This window comes from Diadema antillarum, unplaced genomic scaffold (genome assembly GCF_040938485.1).
Source record: "Diadema antillarum isolate AM-2024a unplaced genomic scaffold, OU_Dant_1.0 seq00001474_RagTag, whole genome shotgun sequence".
Taxonomy (NCBI): domain Eukaryota; kingdom Metazoa; phylum Echinodermata; class Echinoidea; order Diadematoida; family Diadematidae; genus Diadema; species Diadema antillarum.
In genome coordinates, this window is record NW_027272213.1 from 176,459 (window position 1) to 190,234 (window position 13,776).

Consider the following 13,776-nt stretch of genomic DNA (forward strand, 5'->3'; position numbering starts at 1 on the left):
ATCGGCCACAGATGGCAGCAGAGAATTGAACCAAAACTAAGAATACAGATATCAACTGAATGTCTGCTGCTTTTCGAGGTGTTGTGATTGTTATTGCCCCCGAGACCGAGAGATCTCAACTCCATCCTTTGTGCCACTATATGACCCAAGGCAGGAGCTAGCTAGAGCTTGCTCTGAGACCGAGGTTTAGTACACGTAGTGGTAGCCTACTACATAGGCCTAGTACTAGTACATGGACTGGTACCGAGTGCAATTACTATTACCTGAGAATTGGGAAGGACCAGGGAGGTGACACACCTCCTGGTCCTGGCCCACGCCCCCTGGTGTGGCAAAGGACCGAATTATACTCTGCAGTGCAAATCTGTTTTTTCTACTTTCATTGTACATTGATCATTTTCTCTTTTTTTAAACGATTAAAATCAAACCAAATGCAGTGAGAGATGTAACCCCGGGCCCGGCGCGGGGCGCTGTGTACACAGTAACAGCTCTGTACGGTACGTATTGGGGTCGCTGCTGCAGTTCCAAGATGGTACAGAAACAAGTGAAAATGAGTTTCGTGTGTTCTGTTCCAACCTGGAACCAGCTGGTTTCTTCTTGTCTCCTTTAATAGATCTAACTGTTAGAGCTCTACTTGTACTGTATTAATTTAGATTCTAGAATTCCTAGTAATGTAATAATCAGAACAACTTTACAAGCATAAAGACTAAGGCTAGACTCACGCTAACTGCGACCAGCCCGAACGCTCTCACACATACACAACAAAGCGCCCGCCCGCCCGCCCGCCCCGCCCCCCGACCCAGCCCGGGATACCCAGGGCAGGCCAAAGGATATCGTGGCCGCGGCGCTGTAAAGTCTACACACAGCAAACACAGCTCTGGCTATCATGCACCTCCGACTAACCTCGACCAACCTCGCTGTTTGCGAGTAGCTGTATGCTATGCCTGTCTGTAGGAAGTTCGGCCTGTAGTTTCTTGGCTGTCCAAGGGGCGGCGCGGTACTATTGATCTCTAGTATTGGGTATCCAGACACTTCCTTCGACATTGGACCCCTTGTTTTACTGGATAGTCATCCATATGCAATGCACGTGGCTCTCCGGCTCCCTGCGAGCTGCATACTAGTATATATATGCATATTATATGCATGCATGATTATTGGAAGTGATTGGTAAAGCCTCCATCTACGGCGAGTCAACGCCAGTCTGACGAAGTCTGTTGTCAGAATAATATCATAGCAGACAACGAAAGTTCCCATACTGTACAACGTCTGCAGTGAGAACAAAAATTAAAAAAAAATTAAAAAAAAATCGAACTGATTGTGAACTGCATGCGTCACGAGGGAGACACTTCACGGTGTGAAATAATTGATCAAAATAGCAGCAAAAAGTGAACAGTAGAAAACTTTCTTATGACGACTTTTTCTAGATAGTATTCTATGGGTTAAAAGTGATGTCACATCATAATAATAGCCAGGGATGCCAAGTTTCTCAGCCGGCTGCATCTGGGATTGATCGAGTAGGCCTAAACTGCAAAGCAACCAGGGGGTTGGGGTGGGAAGGGGTGCCCATCTCACCTTCCACATCAGTAGGCAATGGTAGGGAACGTTTTCGTCTTTGGAATATAGAATTGTGCAGTTTCGGGCTCAATACTAACTTCTTCTTTTTTTCTCCCTCTCTCTGGTAGCTCTTGTGGGTTCGAGCTTTATAGAATCTTCAGAATTGCAATTTTGGGGACCCACAAAGACGGAAGAAGAAATATATTGGTCGCGCGAAATGAAAGGACGTATGTAGATGAAAGTCAGAAATATAAACTTCGATAGCAATTCTTGAATCTTAGTTGCCGATCGCCGGGCCACCAAAAGAATGATGGTGACTGGGAAATTTGGTGACCCAACATCAATTTGCAGTGGCCCCAGACCATCGCTAATGTCGAGCCCTAAATTTTTGTGCATACCTGTTGTACAGTTTTACATGATTAATTATGTAGGGCCTAAATCAAATCTATTTCTGATGGAAGATGGCCCCAAAACCTAAGGCCTATCAAGAAGTAGATGGATTGTAAGATTGATTACAAGTTTATTTTCAGCAGTGAAAAATCTTTGTACATTATAATATTTGATATTTTGGGAAATAATTCATTTATACCTAAACACGAGAAAAGTACACCAAAGACGTTACAAAGTGCAACTGTAATTGAAACAAAAACTTATTGACATCCGACATACACCATACCAACATATCATGACCTCACATTTTGCAACTAAAACAAAAACTATCAATTATATCAATTTTTAATTCAACTTAGAAGAATATTCATTATTATGTGCACATTAGGCCTATACATTATATCAAACACATGCCATGCATGCGATCAAACGGGCAATAAATAATCATATCTCAGAGACAAGAGTTCTTTGTATTAATTTGCTTTCAGTGACTTATGTAATTCTTGAATCATTTCAGTCATAATTCAGCATTAATTTTTGATAGCCTTTGCAAGTGACCTACATACAACAGAAATGTCCTTTCTAGATAGACACAGAGGACTATACACCACATGTGCCCATCAACATGTCCTATTTTGGAGAGCAACAATACAATTACGATAAATACTAAAATGAACAAAAAAAGTATGAAGATTCGTTTCCAGGGTGCAGGGGCGTCACCAGCTTTTTGTCAAGGGGGGTGCGTTTTGACACTAAATGTTTACGAGATTTTTTGGACAGACATTTGGAATATAGGAAGCTCTCAATCCCTAAACTTTTACTGTTTTTTTTTTTTTAGGGAAACCAAGCGGGGAAAGAGCACCGGCGTGCCGGTAGCTAGGATTTCATCTTGGGGGGGGGGGGGGGGGGGTTAGTATGCGAGGGAGCGAGCAAGGGTGGGGGGAGGGTGTGGAAGTGCCGGAGAGGGTTGTACCCCTTATAAATGGGTTATGGAATGACGGTGTGAAACGACAAATTACTGGCAGCGATATCAGGGGAATGGCATCACGACTACATGCGAGCGAGCGGAGCGAGCGAGCTTGAAAATTTTGACATTTTCAAACCACAGTCCAAAAACTGCCGTTTGTAGCCATATTTTTTTGCTTTGTAAATTAAGGGGGACGCACCGGGCGCAACTGCTGGCAATTACTGGCAGCAACATCAGGTGAATGGCATAATGATTAAATGCGAGCGAGCAAAGAGAGCAAGCTTGGAAATTTTGATATTTTACAGTCCAAAAACTGCCATTTGGAGCCATATTTTTTCGCTTTGGAAATAAAGGAGGGGTGGGGGCGCAACGGGTGCAACTGCCGGTAATTACTGGCAGCAACATCAGGAGAATTGCATAACAATTAAATGCGAGCGAGCGAGCGAGCGAGCTTGAAAATTTTGACATTTTACAGTCCAAAAACTGCCGTTTGTAGCCATATTTTTTTGCTTTGGAAATTAAGGGGGGGGGGGGGGGGTGGGGGCGCACCGGGCGCAACTGCTGGCAATTACTGGCAGCAACGTCAGGTGAATGGCATAACAATTAAATACGAGCGAGCGAAGAGAGCGAGCTTGAAAATTTTGACATTAAAGTCCCAAAACTGCCATTTGGAGCCATATTTTTTCGCTTTGGAAATAAAGGAGGTGGGGGGGGGGGGGGGCGCACCGGGCGCAACTGCCGGCAATTACTGGCAGCAACATCAGGAGAATTGCGAATAACAATTAAAATGTGAGCGAGCGAGCGAACGAGCTTGAAAATTTTGACATTTTACAGTAAAAAACAAACAAACTGCCGTTTGTAGCTATATTTCTTCGCTTTAGAATTTAAGGGGGCGCATCGGGCGCAACTGTCATGCTGGCAAATACTGGCAGCAATATCAGGAGAGCATAATGATTACATTCGAGCGAGCGGAACGAGCGAGCTTGAAAATATTACATTTTACAGTCCAAAAACTGCCGTTCTTTTCTTAGCCATATTTTTTCGCTTTGGAAATTAAGGGGAGAGGGGCACCGAGCGGAACTGCCGGCAATTACTGGCAGCAACATCAGGAGAATTGCGAATAACAATTAAAATGTGAGCGAGCGAGCGAGCGAGCTTGAAAATTTTGACATTTTACAGTAAAAAACAAACAAACTGCTGTTTGTAGCTATATTTCTTCGCTTTAGAATTTAAGGGGGCGCATCGGGCGCAACTGTCATGCTGGCAAATACTGGCAGCAATATCAGGAGAGCATAATGATTACATTCGAGCGAGCGGAACGAGCGAGCTTGAAAATATTACATTTTACAGTCCAAAAACTGCCGTTCTTTTCTTAGCCATATTTTTTTGCTTTGGAAATTAAGGGGAGAGGGGCACCAAGCGGAACCCATGGCAATTACTGGCAGCAACATCAGGTGAATTGCATAGCGATTAAATGCGAGCGAGCGAAGAGAGCGAGCTTGAACATTTTACATTTTACAGTCCCAAAACTGCCGTTCTTAGCCATATTTTTTCGCTTTGAAAATTAAGGGGGGCGCACCGGGCGCAACTGCAGGCAAATACTGGCAGCAACATCAGAAGAATGGCATAAAGATTAAATGCGAGCGAACGGAGCGAGCGAGCTTGAAAATTTGACATTTTACAGTCCCCAAATTGCCGTTTGTAGCCATATTTTTTTTGCTTTGGAAATTAAGGGGGGCGCACCAGGCGCAACTGCCGGCAATTACTGGCAGCAACTTCAAGAGAATGGCATTACGACTAAATGCGAGCGAGAGGAGCGAGCGAGCTTGAAATTTTGACATTTTACTGTCCAAAAACTGCCGTTTGAAGCTATATCATTTTTTTTTTCGCTTTGGAAATTAAAGGGGGGGGGGGGGAACACCCGGTGCGCCCGGTGCGCCCCTCTCCCTGGATCCGCCACTGGTAGTCAAGGGTGTGGGTTTGTGTTCATGACTGGGGGAGGTATGACCAGCGAGGTGGTGTCGAAGTGACCAAGCGGGGAAAGGATGTCCAAAATCTGCACTTTAGAGCATCCCCTAAACTAATTGTGCGTGTTTGTTTGTGTATGTGTCTTATATGTACATGGAAAAGTTAGGAATTAGCCCAGGTCAAGTCTTTTTATTGGCAATGCAAGACATTTTTACATAGACTAGTATGTAAAGCAACACTGCAAAATCAATGATCTAGCTTTGATATAACGAAGCGTATATAAGGTACAAAGGTGTACATTCTACATCACATTGCGCAACATTGTAGCGACTCTCCGTTCGGATATACTGAGTACACTGCGCACATCCTGCTTATATGCAGAATACCAACCAGGAATCACGCTGAATCACAATCTTTTGTCGGGTCCGGGCTTTTTGAACAATGTTTCACACTATATACCTATCTAATTATGGTTAAAAGAAATCATAGAAAAATATCTTATTTCTTGATCACCCTTTCGTTCAAAAGCAGTTTACTAACACTTGAATTACTATTTCGGTAAGTCTTTTTTTTTTTTGCCAGCGGATTGGGAGGGGGGCGCACCCCCCCCCCCCCCTCCGTAGTTACGCCACTGCTTTTGGGTGAAATAATTGGACAGATTTCTTAAATTCTAACAAAAAAGCAAGAAAATCTTTTCATCGCGGAAATTATGATTATGTTGGATGGGGCAAACGTGTATAAGTGCTCCGTATCGTACGGATGTACAGTACGGTCGATGAATAGTAAACACTGTAGAACACTAATAGATATGTACAAAATCAGTGCTGCCAGAACCAGGGGTGCGAATTGATTTGTGTGTGTGTGTGTGTGTGTGTGTGTGTGTGTGTGTGTGTGTGTGTGTCCCTGGTGCAAAATATATATTAAAAAAAAAATAGAAAAGAGTAATTATTTAGCGTCCGGCGTTGAGGTCGCTCGCAGACTGATATTTTTTTTTTTATTTTTTTTTATTTTTTTTTAAGGATCTGAAGGGGGGTGCGTTCGCACCCAACGCACCCCCCCTGGTGACGCCCATGGGGTGTAAATGTAACTTTGCAGCCGTTCCCTTATTGCCTCCCTCGCAAATATTTTGGTAGTCTAGCGGGCGACGTATTTTTAGCCTAAATCAGTGATTGGCAGTCAATAGAGGGCGCGACGATGTGGAAATCAAGTTGGCTAAAAATCCGTCTAGTAAGAAACCTCCGAATAGAGGCGTGGAACCGGGTGTGGCAAGACAGTTGTCAGTCGTCAACTCTCGAAGTTTTATTGGCTGAGCATCGGATGTCAATCAAAACACGTCGCAGAGCCCGAAGAAATGCTAGTCTACTCTCCTAGGTATACTACAGATAATCTTTCAATAAAAATACAGTTTGCCTGTCTCTTTCAGCTTACTACAGTATTTTTCATTCTTCTCCATTCTTTTTAAGGTGTATTACATCTTACCTTACTTCAAATAGAAAAGAATAATGGTATTCAGTGCAACTGACTTCAGTTGTAAATCTATGAGGGTTTTGCAAGTAGAAACTACACCCAAACTACTGCCGAATGCAAACCTTCAATTATTGGAGTAAAGTCTACTTGATATTTACTTCAATTGTATGTTTCGGAAATGTATTTGATATCACCACTCCCCTTTATCATTTTTAACCTTGAGTTGCCATATATTTTTGTATTAAACTTTGAATGATTTTTGCTTAAAGGACAAGTCCACCTTCATAAACATAAGGATTGAGAGAATGTAGCAATATTACAGGGGCGTCACCAGCTTTTTTTCAAGGGGGGTGCGTTTTGAGACTAAATGTTTGCGAGATTTTTTAGACAGACATTTGGAATATAGGAAGCTCTCGATCCCTAGACTTTTACTGTTTTTTTTTTAGGGAAACCAAGCGGGGAAGGGGCACCGGCGTAGCTATTAGGATTTCATCTTGGGGGGGGGGGGGGGGGGGAGGGGGGGGGGGGGGTTAGTATGCGAGGGAGCGAGCAAGGGTGGGGGGAGGGTGTGGAAGTGCCGGAGGGGGTTGTACCCCCTATAAATGGATTATGGAATGACGGTGTGAAACGACAAATTACTGGCAGCGATATCAGGAGAATGGCATAACGACTACATGCGAGCGAAGGGAGCGAGCGAGCTTGAAAATTTTGACATTTTACAGTCCAAAAACTGCCGTTTTATAGCCATATTTTATTGCTTTGTAAATTAAGGGGGGGGGGGACGCACCGGGCGCAACTGCTGGCAATTACTGGCAGCAACATCAGGTGAATGGCATAATAATTAGATGCGAGCGAGCGAAGAGAGCGAGCTTGAAAAATTTGACATTTTACAGTCCAAAAACTGCCATTTGGAGCCATACTTTTTCGCTTTGGAAATAAAGGAGGGGTGGGGGCGCAACGGGCGCAACTGCCGGTAATTACTGGTAGTAACATCAGGAGAATTGCATAACAATTAAATGCGAGCGAGCGAGCGAGCGAGCTTGAAATTTTTGACATTTTACAGTCCACAAACTGCCATTTGTAGCCATATTTATTTGCTTTGGAAATTAAGGGGGGCACACCGGGCGCAACTGCTGGCAATTACTGGCAGCAACATCAGGTGAATGGCATAGCAATTAAATGCGAGCGAGCGAAGAGAGCGAGCTTGAAAACTTTGACATTTTACAGTCCAAAAACTGCCATTTGGAGCCATATTTTTTCGCTTTGGAAATAAAGGGGGGCACACCGGGCGCAACTGCTGGCAATTACTGGCAGCAACATCAGGTGAATGGCATAACAATTAAATGCGAGCGAGCGAAGAGAGCGAGCTTGAAAATTTTGACATTTTACAGTCCAAAAACTGCCATTTGGAGCCATATTTTTTTCGCTTTGGAAATAAAGGAGGGGGGGGGGGGGGGCGCACCGGGCGCAACTGCCGGCAATTACTGGCAGCAACATCAGGTGAATGGCATAACAATTAAATGCGAGCGAGCGAAGAGAGCGAGCTTGAAAATTTTGACATTTTACAGCCCAAAAATTGCCATTTGGAGCCATATTTTTCGCTTTGGAAGTAAAGGAGGGGGGGGGGGGGGGCGCACCGGGCGCAACTGCCGGCAATTACTGGCAGCAACATCAGGAGAATTGCATAACAATTAGATGCGATCGAGCGAGCGAGCGAGCTTAAAAATTTTGACATTTTACAGTAAAAAACAAACAAACTGCCGTTTGTATAGCTATTTTTCTACGCTTTAGAATCTAAGGGGGCGCATCGGGCGCAACTGCTGGCAGCAATATCAGGAGAGCATAATGATTACATTCGAGCGAGCGGAACGAGCGAGCTTGACAATTTTACATTTTACAGTCCAAAAACTGCCGTTCTTACACATATTTTTTCGCTTTGGAAATTAAGGGGGAGGGGCACCGGGCGGAACTGCTGCAATTACTGGCAGCAACATCAGGTGTATTGCATAACAACTAATGCGAGCGAGCGAAGAGAGCGAGCTTGAAAATTTTACATTTTACAGTCCAAAAACTGCCGTTCTTAGCCATATTTTTTCGCTTTGGAAATTAAGGGGGGCGCACCGGGCGCAACTGCAGGCAATTACTGGCAGCAACATCAGAAAAATGGCATAAAGATTAAGTGCGAGCGAACGGAGCGAGCGAGCTTGAAAATTTTGACATCATCTTTTACAGTCCCCAAACTGCCGTTTGTATGGCTATATTTTTTCGCTTTGGAAATTAAGGGGGGGGGGATGCACCAGGCGCAACTGCCGGCAATTACTGGCAGCAACTTCGGAGAATGGCATTACGACTAAATGCGAGCGAGAGGAGCGAGGGAGCTTGAAAATTTTTGACATTTTACTGTCCAAAAACTGCCGTTTGCAACTATTTTATTTTTTTTTTCGCTTTGGAAATTAAAGGGGGGGGGGGACGCCCGGTGCGCCCCTCCCCCTGGATCCGCCACTGGTAGTCCAGGGTGTGGGTTTATGTTCATGACTGGGGGAGGTATGACCAGCGAGGTGGCGTCGAAGTGACCAAGCAGGGAAAGGATGTCCAAAATCTGCACTTTAGAGCATCCCCTAAACTAATTGTGCGTGTTTGTTTGTGTGTGTGTATTATATACATGGAAAAGTTAGGAATTAGCCCAGGTCAAGTCTTTTATTGGCAATGCAAGACATTTTTATATAGACTAGTATGTAAAGCAACACTGCAAAATGCAATGATCTAGCTTTGATAAAACGAAGCGTAAGGTACAAAGGTGTACATTCTACATCACATTGCGCAACATTGTAGCGACTCTTCGTTCGGATGTACTGAGTACACTGCGCACATCCTGCTTATTTGCAGAATGCCAACCAGGAATCGTAATCTTTTGTCGGGTCCGGGCTTTTTGAACAATGTTTCACACTATATACCTATTTAATTATGGTTAAAAGAAATCATAGAAAAATATCTTATTTCTGGATCACCCTTTCATTCAAAAGCAGTTTACTAACACTTGAACTACTATTTCGGTATTTTTTTTTTTTTTTTTTTTTTTTTTACCAGCGGATTGGGAGGGGGCGCACCCCCCCCCCCCTCCGTAGTTACGCCACTGCTTTTGGGTGAAATAATTGGACAGATTTCTTGATTCTAACAAAAAAGCAAGAAAATCTTTTCATCGCGGGAATTATGATTATGTGGGGTGGGGCAAATGGAGCGCTTGCCCCCCAATATTTTTATGGGGGCAACATTTTTGTTTTCTTTCAAAAGCAAGAAAATCTTCTCATTTCGGGAATTATTAATCATGGGGGGGGGGGGGGCAAAACTAAAATATGCTTGCCCCTCCATTTTTTTTTCTTTTTTTTTTAATGAGGCTAAGGCTCGCTCTTGGGCTGGCAATATGGATTGGTCAGAAGTAACGTACATAGACCCTACATACTTGTAAGTAGCACACGTACATGCAAACGTGTGGTGTATAAGTGGTCCGTATCGTACGGATGTACAGTACATCGATAAATAGTAAACACTGTAGAATACTATATGTAGATATTTATAAAATCAGTGCTGCCAGAACCAGGGGTGCGAATTGTTTTTGCCGACGATTTTCTTTTGTGTGTGTGTGTGTGTGTGTGTGTGTGTGTGTGTGTGTGTTTGTGTGTGTGTGTGTGTGTGTGTGTGTGTGTGTGTCTGTCCCTGGTGCAAAATATGAAAAAAAAATAGAAAAGAATAATTATTTAGCGCCCGGCGTTGAGGTCGCTCGCAGACTTTTTTTTTTTTTTTTTTAAGGATCTGAAGGGGGGTGCGTTCGCACCCAACGCACCCCCCCTGGTGACGCCCATGTATTAGTAGAACACATCATTGAAAGTTTGAGGAAGATCGGACAATCCGTTCAAAAGTTATGAATTTTTGAAGTTTTTGTGCAGTAACCGCTGGATGAGAAGACTACGGCAGTGTATGAATAACTTAGATGTCACATGCGTACAACAATATAAGGAAAATATAAAGAGATTTTCACAAAATTTCATCTTTTGAAAAAAGTACACATTCCCTTGACTCGTCACCGACATATGTTATGGGTAATATTATTCCCCCTGCCCTTAGAAAGAGGCAAGTCAAGTGCTCTTTTGTATGCGAAAAAAGTGAAAATATGTTAAATTTTCTGTACATTTTCTTTATACTGTTGTACGCATATGACTCACAAGCTATAGTAGTCTCCTCATACAGCGGTTCAAACACAAAAATTTGAAAAATTCATAACTTTTGCATCGATTGTCCAATTTTCCTCAAACTTTCACTGATTTGTTCTACTAATATTGCTGCATTCTCTCAATCCTTATGTTTATGAAGGTGAACTTGTCCTTTAACATGAATAAAGCTGCCGTCAATACATCAACCCCTATATCGGAGCAACGTAGACTTTAAACAGGCATTTTCTGTCGTGTTCACGCATGATCACACTGTCACGGAAGAACTCGTCCGCGGTAACATGGGCGTCCAAGGAGAAAACAAAGAGGAGCTGCGACACAAAAAGATTCCTGCAAAGCCAAAGGCACAGGTGGAATATGGTGCATTCTTTGCAATCATGAAATTACGAGATGCCATCTACGTGGTCCTGGCAACAAGTAATAATAAACCGATTGAATCTGATTCACATTTCATTACAAATGCATATGAGGACATCTTTGTGGCCATTCTGTATGCATACGTATGGCTAAATTGAGTATCATCAACAAGCGAACAACTGTGGTAAAATACACATACAAACACGTGTGGCTCTGCTAAATAGTCTTGTACCATTTTCGCCTGGAACCTCTCGTTAAGAGGTGAGGCGTGGTTGTTAAAATAACACTCACTTGATTCGACCTGTCAGAAATGAATTACACTCGTATTTTCTGACAAGATTTTAGAAATGATTATGTTCCTTCATGTCCTTTCTGGGATTCATCATTCCAAGGATCGTTAATCTGATAATAGAATCAGTTTCGTTATTCCGAAAACGAAATATTCTTCTTTTAGTTACAAAATACGTTGATGTGACAGCAATAATAAAAAGGCTGAATATTATGCTGTAAAAAATTGAATGAAAACACGCATACGTACTCATGCCTACACACGTGCACACACACGCATTGACACACACAAAGACAAGCATAATGACAAACATACACAAACTAAAAAGGTCAAAAATAAAGCACTCGTGTATGTGCTGATAATCCCCTTTGAAATACGGCCCAAATCATAGATCAGCCCCTTCCCACTCTCATAACTTAAATGCATCAGACATGCAGTTGTAAACCAAGGACGACAGAAAAAGGCAGCAACGGCGACGAAATTAAATCAGCCCACAATGTGCTTAGCTAATACCTCAACTTATTTTCCACTTTGCTTAGAGTAGCACGCTTCTGAATGTGCTTTATCAAGACGTTTTATCCAAGACACACGTGCTTTTGATTGCAGGGGTCAAATACCTCAGACAGTTGTAGATAAGGGGTGACGAAAGAAGGCGGCAACGGTAACGAAATCGATTCAGCCACAATATTCTTAAATAATCCATCAACTCGTAATTCAACATTGCTGAGAGTTGCATGCTTCTCAACGAGCCAAATCAAGACATTTTATCCAAGAGACGTGCCCTTTGGATGAGAGGCTCAAATACTTGAAGACGTTGTAAATACAGGATGACGAAATATGGCAGCAGGGTTACAAAATCGATTCAGCCAACAATATGCTGAGCGAAGATATCAAATCATTCTGCCACTTTGATTAGAATTGTATGCTTCTCAATGTGCTGTATCAAGAATTTCTCTCCAAGTGGCATGAGCTTTGAATTAGAGGGCTGAAATGCATCAGACAAGTAGACAGAAAGGGTGACGAAAAAAGGCAGCAACGTGACAAAATCGAATCAACCTACAATGTGCTATGGTAATACAGTATAATACTAAGGGTTACATGCCTCTCAATGTACTATATCAAAAATATTCTTCTTTTTTTTTCAGGATACATGTGATTTGGATTAGAGGGCTGATATACATGACGATGTTGTAAATAAAGGGCGAAGAAAAGAGAAAAGGAGAATGCTGACGAAATCGATTCAGGCAAACAATACGCTTGAATAATACATCAAATCGTTTTACGACTATGATCGGAGTTGCATGCTTCTCAGTGTGCTTTACAGTGCATTAAGAAGTTTTCCCCCAGTGACGTGTGCTTTGCATTCTAGGGCTCAAATACATGTACATGAAACTAATTGTACATGAAGGGTGGTGAAATAAGGCAGCAATGGTGTCTAAATCGATTCAGTCCACGATACGATTAGCTAATACGTCGAATTGTTCATTTTGTTCAGAGTTGCATGTATCCCAATGAGCTTTTGATATGGGGACTCAAATGCATCAGAAAGTTGTACATAAAGGACGAAGATAAAGGCAGCAACTGTGAGAAAATTTAACTAATCCTAAATGCGGTTAGGCAGTATATCAACTCGTCATACCACTTTGCTGAGAGTTGCATGGTTCTCATTGTGCTACAGCAAGACGTTTTCTCCAAGAGGTATGTGCTTTAGATTAGAGGGCTCAATTGTATCAGGAAGATGAAAATAAAGAGTGACGAAAAGAGACAGCAACGGTGACGAAATCGATTTGGACCAAAATTTACTCAAGTACTACTCCTCTTTATACCTTTCTACAGAGAGCCGAATGGTTCGTATCATGCTTTATCAAGGCGTTTTTATCCAAGAAGAATGTACTTTGGATTACAGGGCTGCATGCTTCTCAATGTGCTATATCAAGAAATTTATAAAAGAGACGTGTTTATATTAGAGGGGTCGAAAATACATGATGAGGTTGTAAATAAAGGGTGACGAAGAAGGCTATCAGGGTAACGGAAGCAAACAATGTGTCTAAATGATGCTTCAAATTGTTATACCAAACTACTTAGTGTTCCATGCTTCTCAATGTGCTACATCAAGACATTTTCTCCCAGAGACATGCTCTTTGCATTCGAGGTCTTAAATACATGATGCCGTTGTACACGAAGGGTTACGAAAAAGGCGACAACAGCGACGAAATCGATTTAGTCCAGGATATGATTAGCTAATTCATCAAATTGTTATACCAATTTTTTTACAGTTGGATATCACAATGTACTTTATCAATATTCTTTTCAAGTGGCATGACCTTTGGATTAGACAACTGAAATGCATCAGAAAGCTGTACGTAAAGGTTGACGAAAAATTATCCCAGAGACATGCTCTTTGCATTCGAGGTCTTAAATACACGATGCCGTTGTACGCGAAGGGTTACGAAAAAGGCGACAACAGCGACGAAATCGATTTAGTCCAGGATATGATTAGCTAATTCATCAAATTGTTATACCATTTTTTACAGTTTTATATCACAATGTACTTTATCAAT

General features: G+C 42.3%; 1 protein-coding gene across 1 annotated transcript in view; it reads right to left on the reverse strand.

The window, feature by feature from the left end:
- The window catches only part of LOC139709834 (uncharacterized protein in proB 3'region-like), a 36,213-nt gene that overhangs the window by 14,847 nt on the left and 7,590 nt on the right, over positions 1–13,776 (reverse strand). The window contains exon 2 of the mRNA XM_071621795.1: positions 264–320. Coding sequence (XP_071477896.1) covers positions 264–320 — 57 coding nt within the window. The remainder of the gene's footprint in view (positions 1–263; positions 321–13,776) is intronic.